The sequence below is a fragment of the Poecilia formosa genome, unplaced genomic scaffold (genome assembly GCF_000485575.1).
Source record: "Poecilia formosa unplaced genomic scaffold, Poecilia_formosa-5.1.2 Scaffold52, whole genome shotgun sequence".
Lineage (NCBI taxonomy): Eukaryota > Metazoa > Chordata > Actinopteri > Cyprinodontiformes > Poeciliidae > Poecilia > Poecilia formosa.
In genome coordinates this window covers 692,819-702,226 of record NW_006799991.1, presented here as the reverse complement: position 1 = coordinate 702,226, position 9,408 = coordinate 692,819, and the positions used below count along the sequence as shown (strand labels likewise).

The window sequence follows — 9,408 nt, the reverse complement described above, 5'->3', positions numbered from 1 at the left end:
TGACAACAAAATCACACAAAAATCATCAATGGAAATCAAATTTCTTAACCAATGGAGGCCTGGATTTGGAGCCACACACAAAATTAAAGTGAAATGTTCCCTTTATTTTTTTGAGCAGTATATTATTCCAATTATGCAAAGTGGAATAATATCCCTCTTCTTGTGATGCGTTCTATTGACAAAAGATGGTACATTTGGTTATTTAATTTCCATTTCGGATAAATTAAGAATTTTTTAAACTGAATTGAATTGAAAAGTGCAGGGGTGCCAATAATTGGTCAATAATTGTTTTCTACGCAAGTAAATAAATGTATTGGACGTTTTGTACAATTTTCAGCGTGAGATTACGCTCCTGCAATAAAACGAATGTATTTTAAGGCATTTTACACATCTTTACCGTGTACAAAAAATATGAACAGCGCTGTGGATCTACCGCATTACCTGGTCAGACTTAATCGGCTTCAGAAAATTGCTTTTGTCTTTGTTTGTGGCGCAGACTCGAAGAAGACATCTACTTATTGCATCATGTGTCACTTTTTATTGTCGTTTTTAAAATTCTGGAAATAAAGTGATTTGAAACTGACCGTCATTTAACCGTAGGCCCATCTTTCACAATAGACTTTATTTGAGAAAACTGAGCAGAAATGACACAGGCGTGTCTGTTGAAGGGCATTATTTCTTTATTTATTTTTACAATCAGTATGGCTTCTGATGTCACATGATAAAGACGTATTTCCGTTTTATTTATAAAGCACTTCAGCACAAAGAAGACGCAACAGTAGAAGCTACAAACTTATTGAACAATCGAAAACAATGCCGCGGTTCTGCTGGAATCACGTGCGTGAGGAAGTGACCTCTTGTCGCAAAAGCCCTTTTATTAAAGATAATAGAGTGCGACACTGAAGACTTCTTTCATTTACTCACCTTTGGTGAGTAGAGTCTGGTCACAAGAGGTGACTCTGATAAAAATAACATTTTCATTTGCCTTCTGACAATTAGACTGTTATGCCACTACTACAAGAGCTGCTCTTCCTCTGAGGGCCCATTATAATAAACACAAATTAGCAACAAGACCTTCCCTCACGTCACTCAGGGCCCCAGATGTTGTTCAATGAAATCAGCCGTCTCCTCGTGCTTGAAGTCTCGCGCCAGGCTCAGCGCGGTGTGTCCCAGGTCGTTGGTCCTCCGGGGGTCCTCGGTGAGGTCCAGGAGCATCCTGACCATCTCCAGATGTCCCCCCTTTGCGGCCAGATGCAGCGGCAGGTTACCGGTTTCGTCCGCGAGATTCACTTCCGCTCCGTGATTTATCAGAACACGCACAGTCTCCACAAAACCCTCGCGTGCGGCGTCGTGAGTCACGGTCAGGTTTAGGGTCGGGTCTCGCGCGTTGGGATCAGCTCCTGCCTCGAGCAGAAGCTCGACGAGGTTGGCATTTCCGAGCATCGCCACCTGGAAACATGAGGAAAATAAAAGAGACGAGTGAACTGGTCGGATGTTTGACAACTATTTTGTCAAACAACTTTATAAGTTGATTGTAAGTTATGTTAATTGATAATTTTGTCATGTGCCCATGAGCTGAATAAATTACGGCTTTTAAGTTTGCACTTTCACAGAACAGAGACAAAAATAGTGGGAGTGCACTCGAAATTAAAGTTAGTCAGCTTGATTAACAATACTATAATATAAAAAGGACAATATAGGAATTCCGTTACTTTCTTGGACCCAAGGCACGACAATGAAAATCAAACACTGAGAACTGAAGGGAGTTTATGTTTTAATTTTAATTTCTAATGTAAGGTTTTTCCTGCAACATTTGCATGCCAGTATTGAATATGGATTCAACTGACTTAAATAACAAAGATGGATCATATAAAATTAACATAAAACAATACTTGTAGTAAAAGAAAAAGGACTACTTTTGTTGGAGGAAGGACACTCCAGAACTTAATCGTCAGATGAAGGCTGAGAACTATAGTCAACTTGGCAATTTTTCAGACCCAGAAACCTGACGTTTTTTTTCCTTGTTATTGGAGACTTTGGTTATCCAATAACGTGAAACGTTTTGCAGGAACTGTGGTGAGGAAGCAGAGTACTGCCGTGAGCCTCTCTCAGTTCACGAACAGCATGAAAGCAGTATCCTTGTGCAGAAAGCTCCATCTTACTTCAGAGAGAATACGGACTCCATATGCATATCTTTAAGTTGTCCCTTCTTGTGTATATGTCCAGTCTTGAGGTTGTGACAGCATTTTAAAAAAAAAATGTTTTTATAGTTTTTGAATATGCCAGTTATTCAAAAAACTGGCATATGTGATATTGTGAAATTCTCCTGGGAAATGCCTTTCTCTCCCCATTCCCTCAGCCTCTGTGGCTCAACAAGTGGAAAAATACATGTCTCATGTTAGAGGTGAAGTTTTACCATCCTCTACCACAGTAGCTGGTAGAATTTTTTTAATTTCCACCCCTAAATGAAAAATGAATGGAAGTCAATGCAAAGTCCCTGTAAAGATAGAAAGAGATTGTGTGTGTGTGTGTGTGTGTGTGTGTGTGAAAATAGTTTAAAATTTACTTGATGAACATGAAAAAAACAGATTTAAACATGTTATTAATGGCAGTGCAAATTTTCCCTGTGAAAATAGCTCTCATTTAATCTGGAGCATGGCAAGACTTCACCTCGAACATGAGGCCTGTATTTTTCCACTGACAACTTCCTTCTCTCGACTTGCACTTCATCTCAAAAATGTTTTAGTGCAGACTTAATCGGCTATTTATCATCCAAACAAATAGCAATAAATAATAAAATAATTACATCTCTCTTTGTTATGACTGAGTTCACAAGACTGAGAAAAAAAAAACTGCTAATTACTTTAGGTTAGACATTTTTTATTTGCAATATACAACATAGTTAATATGAAATAAATATAACTCCAGCACACAGTTTAAAAAATTTTAACTTAGCTGACTTTTGAACATAGAGAGAGAAAAAGCAGGAAATGACAGTTAAATCAACACTGTGCTACTGGAGCCTTTAGCAAACAAGAGACCGAGTAGTTTTACCTCTTTCAAGTGTTAAAACTACCCTCTTTTGTTGAAATAACTCTGAAAGAGTTACATTTCCACAAACTAAATACTCGGCACCGTGTTGATTTAATGGTGTCAATTTTACTAAATAGGAGAAAGTGAAGTATTAGCCAGACCTGCAGAGGAGTCCTCCGAAACGCATTCAGTCCATTAACATCAGCTCCAGCTTGCAATAAATTCAACACTTCTTCCAGCTTTCCACATGCTGAGGCATTACAGAGAAGGTCTGTTCGACACGCCATCCTGGTTGAACAAAGAAAAAGTGTCTGTCTTGTGGTCCTATCATTGAGGCCCCTCCTTTTCTTCACCTCCTCCTGCTCTTCTCCTCCTCTTCCTAAAACCTGCTGCTCGGATGACCTCAAGAGGGGCATATTTTTGCATATTAAAGGTTGAAACAATTTTAGGGTTTTGTTATTATCATTTCTTTTTATATATATAATTTCATGCATCCAAAGCTACATCCATTCTTCATCACACATCATACAATTACAAACTATGAATTAGGGTAGTTAACATTTTACTTAATCTCACAGTATACCTAGAAACTTATAGTATTTTAAAACATAAATATTTTTAACATGAAAATAAACGGCAGTAAGGCAACACAATGTTTGGTAGTGCACCACTCAACAATCTATACATGTAAAAAAAAAGAAGTAAAGAGTCACAACCTTCAAAGTGTTTTTTTTCTTCCATAAACTGTATATGTATGTATAATATTAATTTGATTCTCCCATTCATGTGTGGGAGAAACACATGAATGTGTTAAAAGACATTTTAAGACTTTTAGCAGTCTTAAAATGTCTGCCAAAAGTTGATGGACTCTTCCTCTAACATGGATGCATATGCAGACAGACGGTGCTTTATTTGTAGTTTTCTCAAATGCTAAAGTCTCTAAAATATGCCTAAGATTAATGCTTTAAATATATATATTTTTTTCTTTAGCCTATGTTTTGCTCAACTATAAATTCATGTTCAAATTTTGAAGGCATTGCTCATTTATCTTTGGAGCCACACCTGTTGCAGATGAGTTTACCACACTACAATAAATATGCTCTTTTTTTGTGCGTAAAAAATAAAAACAAAACGGGCTTAAAAAGAAATAAAACTACAAACACAACGAAAAAAGTGTGGAACTTACTTGAAATGAGGTTTGAATCGCAGCACATGTCTTCCTCTTACTCGGCAACCAGCTTTAGGGACTTCTTACAAGTAAGAAAGCTAGTCAGTCAAACATGGGGAGAAAAAAAATAAACTGAATTAAACTGACTTGACAAAGCAATCCTGCACCATATTGTCATTAACAAACGGCTGATGTCCCATTTCTCAAATCAATAAAGTTATACCCAGGCATCATCAGGCACGATCAGCAGTCCAGGTTGGATCCAAATATCGCTGAATCATAGAGAAACATGTCGTTTCCAGAGATTACAGCTCGAATGACGCTGTCGGACCACAACCCGAACGAACAATTGCAATATTAATACTCAGGGTAGAAACAGAAATAGCCCTCTAAAAATACCCTGTGATGCGAAAATGGTGTATTTTAGGTTCAAAGTGAGGAAGAATAAAGCGCTCCTTTTTGTTTGACTTCAAAGGCAAGTTAACGTTCAGGCGCTTTGTTTTAAAAACTATGAAGTTGGCCTGATTGGGCGAAGCCTAGCTGCAAGACAAAAAGAAGAAGAAGAAATGGATACGCACCATTTTATCACCTAGAGGAGCGACTGTTGCTCCGTGGGGGTGTGGTCTGCGGCCCATGGCGGCTCAAAACTGGACCACCAGTCCTGGTGCACTTCAATCATGTGACTTATATCAGCCAAACACAGCAGTGCCCTCAGCAGGATACGATTAACTATGCTCCTGAAGAGGATTCTGAATAAAGTCAGGGTATATGTATAATATGCTATAATAGCTGTCAAAGAACCTCTCGGAGTTTAGAAGTTATTTTTGCGCAAAACTCTAACAGATCGTGCTGTCTCTCTCCTCTCTGTCCTCATCATCTCTTCAACAAGCGCGTTGTCCTCTACGTTACAGGAAAGCGCTGCCGTCTCCGCTTCCTCGTCACCTCTAACCAGATCATCCGCCGGCGAACTGTGAAGGAGCGTGCCACCCTTTTATCTCCGCTATAAACGTGGCGGGTCACGAACTTGATGAAAGAATAAAATCCGGAACACATTTCAAATTCAAACTTGATTGAATATGCTGACAAAATGGGCTCTGCCAGTCTAACACTCCGCACCTAAAGCAAGGAAGCGATACCTGTATTTTAATGTTCAAGTTTACTTAATTATAAAGCACGTTTAATAAATCCCAAATGTGCTGCAGAGAAATAATAACGACAGTAAAAGCAAAAACAGCCCTGAACAGTAAATACCACCCCGCCCCCTCCTCCCACACACACACATACACACACACATTCTTCTTTCATACCGTTCTCTTTCCACAAAATGGCTTTCTGCAGCAAGCTGCCCTCTTCTGCACATTCATCTTTTTTTCAAATGAAAAAGTCCCTAACAATCCAGGGTTATGTTATTTCCTGCCGTTTGTCTTTATATATATGTATATATACATTTTTTTACAAAGTGTGATAAAAAAAAAAGTATCATTATTTTAGGGCACACTGTTTTTTTATTTTTAATTGTGCCATTTTCAATTCAGCTCTTCAGGGCTCCGAATAGGTTGCTTAAAACATGATTAAAATCGACAGACTGGACTGTGCTTCCTTTCATTAATTGTGACAACAACATAAAAAAAAAAAAACTTAATTTAAGTCATTTTGGGACTTTATCAATGAAGGTCAAGATATAACCAGTTCCTGAAATGATTGCAAAAAACTTGTCTGTCCACACAAAAGGGCACTTCTCTCTTTTTATAACACATCTGTAAAATTTTGCTTCAAAATAACCATGAATGGATGACTTCTGCATGAATGGGGAATTGTGACTGTAAACATACTCTTGTGTGTGTGTGTGGATGTATGCGTGTGTGTGTGTGTGTGAACAGATCATGGGTCCCCTTTGTTTGCTACTCAAAATATTGTCCTCCAGTAAGTGTGAGGAGAAGATAACTGGAAAATGCTCTGTTACCAACAAATGATTCTGGAAGGGTGGCTTAATAAGACCCTGGGATGAAGATGACTGAGAAAGCTTTTATAGTGTGCTAACTGACTAATTAGGCAAGAAGCTCATAACAAAAATGCAACTGAACAAAAACGTAAGGCTATTATACCTCTTTCCTTTCTGCAGAGTAAAGAAGGAAGCAGTTACTCATTACTTCCAATTTTTAGTTTCGAAATCAAGGACCTTCAGTTTGTCTCATTTAGATTCAAGTTCGTTTTGTGGATGTTGACATCTAACAGCTTAAAATGAAGTGGACTTCTAATGGACATAATGATCTTCATCTAAAGGGTAAGCTGTATGCATTTAATAAACTATAAAAATACTTATTTTCAGTGGCAAATGATCGTGTGCACTGACATTTCAGTCTGCATATTAGTGTCTTAGAGGGTTCCTTACCTCGCCAAGAGTTTTATATTTAGAGATATATCCTTCAACTAATCTGGGAAGTAACTTAATATAAATCCAGACTGCATAATAGTGGTGATAGTGATTATTATATATAAAAAAAACCCAAAGAGATGCTGTTCCAACAAGCAACCCAAGATTAAATATTAGCAAACAGGAATGTTGTAACCCCCTGCATGTGTTTCTGTTAAGGCTAAAGATAGGTGGTCAGTTCGACTGCATAACTTTGGTGAAATACCCACATGTACGCACACATAGCTCTGACATTTCTTATAATCTCAGCAGAGGAAGTCACTTTCACAATTCATCTTTCCTGTTAAATTCACAAGAAGTAAAGCCTCTCTACTAAAAGCTAAAAGGCACTTGTCAGTGAACCTAATTCTTTCCTAACGGAATATGTTGCACAATATATTTTTATTAATGGAAAACATGAAATATTGTCAGTGATATTTGGACCCATCAAGTGACAATCGTACCTGATGATGATTCTTTTCTCATTTGTTTATGGCGTTGTTGCAATAGCAATAGACGCATACTGAAAGCCACAATCTGTGGAGACAGCAGAAAATTATGAACACGGTCTTGGGCTGTCATTGGTTCACTTCCAGTCTTTGGCTTCGCCTTACTGGTCCCAGAGCAAATGAACGAAAGATTTCAGAGGTTGTCAGAGAAGATGTAGTTATAAGGAATTTGTGGTGCTGTGTATATTCACAGCAGGATTTGTTTGCTTTAATTTGGAAAACACACATTTACAGTTGTACTTATATATATATATGAATCCATGTGTAAATGTCAGAATGTTTCTGACAACAAACTCCAAGTCCTGATCTTCACTGACCTTTTCTTAAGTCTGTAATAGAGGGAAAGAGAGAGAGAGAGAAAAACTGAATTAGATTATAAATCAAACGTTTACGTTTACAAACTGTATTGTAATGCAGTGAGAAATACATGGGAAACATGCGTCATTCATATCATGAACAAAGAAAAGTGTTTTGCCTTTTTGTTGCTTCCCTCAGGAAAATATAGCGCTGTTTAATGGAAATGACATTGAGTTCTAGATCTGACTTAAGTGTTTATTATATTTATTCCCTGGATTGCAACGTCGTGCACTGTTTGGGCTTTTGAGAGACAGCGCACTACGGAGATTAGTTTATTAAAAAAAAAGTGAAATTATCAGACGGAACGAAGAGATGCGGGAAGCCGCTCCTGCAGAGCGGTTGGCCTCCAACTTAAAGTTTTCTTTCAAAGTTTGTAAAAGTATGTTTTATCGCGACATTTAATATGGAATCACATTATGCATTTAGATTTAGACTATATCTGAATGTGTTAGCTGGTCACAATCTGCAGATGAGGCTTTTAGAATAGCTCACCAGTAAATTGCGGCCATTTACGGAGGTGTGTTGATAATCACAGCCTAAAAAAATACATAATCTTATCTTCCAGAATTAAGATAATTATATCATCTCCCAAGTTTCCATTAAGGAAAAAAAAAGCAAAACAAACAAACAAACAACAACAACAACAACAACAAAAACAAACCGCTGACGTTCAAGTTTGGTTCGCGTAAATTGTTTATATGCGCATAAAAGTAATGCAACAAATAAATAGCAGATTTCGGCCCGGGTCCCTCTTGCAAATGAGATCTGGATGTCAATGGGGTTTTTACCTGATTTAATAAATGAAAGAAAATAAAATAAAACATTCCGCTCGATTTAATTTCTTTGAAGCTAGAAAACGGCACAATAATCAATCAATCAATCAATCAATCAATCAATCAATCAATCAATCAATCAAATTTTATTTGTATAGCACATTTCAGCAGCAAGGCATTTCAAAGTGCTTTACATAATTAAAAAAAAAACAGAAGGGGTGCAGGCGACTCTCCTCCGTTTCTAGTCTTTGCAATGTTGGCCACTTTAAAAGTCGGGTACAAACGAGCTGACCAGACGCTCCTTACAGCCTAATTCAGGCCTCCAGAGCGAGTTTCGAACTTTGGCGACCAACGATAAAGATTATTCTACCAGATTTTTTCAGATTTTCTTGCACCTGAATCGAACAAGGATCAGGGCAGGCACGTGCAGAGGGGAGTGCTGGGGGTGCTTGAGCACCTTACCCCAAAGTGCCCTTTTGGTCATTTTTTTTTTGTTTTTTTTTGGTATTATTATTTTCAAAGCCCTCTTCTGAAATAACATGTACTAACATTATTTTATTTATTTATTTTTTTTGTACAACATAATAAGCCTTCCGGTCACCTTGTTACCTTTGACCTTTTGCCCGTGAGGCATGACGCAGTTGCCTCTCGCGCAGTGAGATAAGGCGGCTAACTGGAGCTCAACGTAGCGAACGTTCCAGATTACAGAACAGTTTTTGGTGAATTATATATATATACAAAAAACAACGTTTTTGGTGAATAAAGTGGAGTAGACTTGCTACTTGTCAGATGACGGAAAACGTTGAAGTATCGTTTCTGCTTCAGCACGGAGTCGCAGTTTAAGCAGAGAGGTAATGAAATACAACAGACACTGACAGACCTCTGCGTCTCCTTTTCTCTAAAGAACTACTGAGCGGGAGGAGACAGCCAGGTGAGGAAAATCTGTTCTTATCTATCGATTCAGTATTTTTATCATACTGACATTAGGCTGTTGTTGTGCTATTAGCTAACTGCTAGCTACGACTTTGCTAGCAAAGCTAGATAACTAAAAAGCTTCTTCCCTGAGTACGAGGCACATCGCCCGTCCAAAACTTATCATCTCCATAATGGATATATGTCCGATCTTCTAATTTCCTTTGCTGCATAATGTACATT

General features: G+C 37.9%; 1 protein-coding gene and 1 long non-coding RNA gene across 4 annotated transcripts in view; both read right to left on the bottom strand.

Moving 5' to 3' along the window:
- Positions 1 to 658: 658 nt before the first annotated feature.
- cdkn2c (cyclin-dependent kinase inhibitor 2C (p18, inhibits CDK4)) lies at positions 659 to 4,877 on the bottom strand. 2 transcript variants are annotated; one of them, XM_016671802.1, is made up of 4 exons: positions 4,780 to 4,877; positions 4,220 to 4,299; positions 3,195 to 3,321; positions 659 to 1,449 (listed from the first exon to the last, which is right to left on the bottom strand). In XM_016671802.1, the coding sequence occupies exons 3-4, from the start codon at positions 3,318 to 3,320 to the stop codon at positions 1,090 to 1,092; spliced, it is 486 nt and encodes a 161-aa protein (XP_016527288.1). In that variant the 5' UTR covers position 3,321; positions 4,220 to 4,299; positions 4,780 to 4,877; the 3' UTR covers positions 659 to 1,089. The 2 variants fall into 2 exon arrangements, with proteins under 2 accessions (XP_016527288.1, XP_007552724.1); XM_007552662.2 differs by lacking the exon at positions 4,780 to 4,877 and adding an exon at positions 4,425 to 4,771.
- An 832-nt stretch (positions 4,878 to 5,709) lies between these two features.
- LOC103138467 (uncharacterized) overlaps positions 5,710 to 9,408 on the bottom strand; it is a 9,555-nt gene continuing 5,856 nt past the window's right edge. For both annotated transcript variants that reach the window (XR_001662208.1, XR_476284.2), the window contains exon 3: positions 5,710 to 7,452. This is a non-coding gene — a long non-coding RNA (uncharacterized LOC103138467). The remainder of the gene's footprint in view (positions 7,453 to 9,408) is intronic.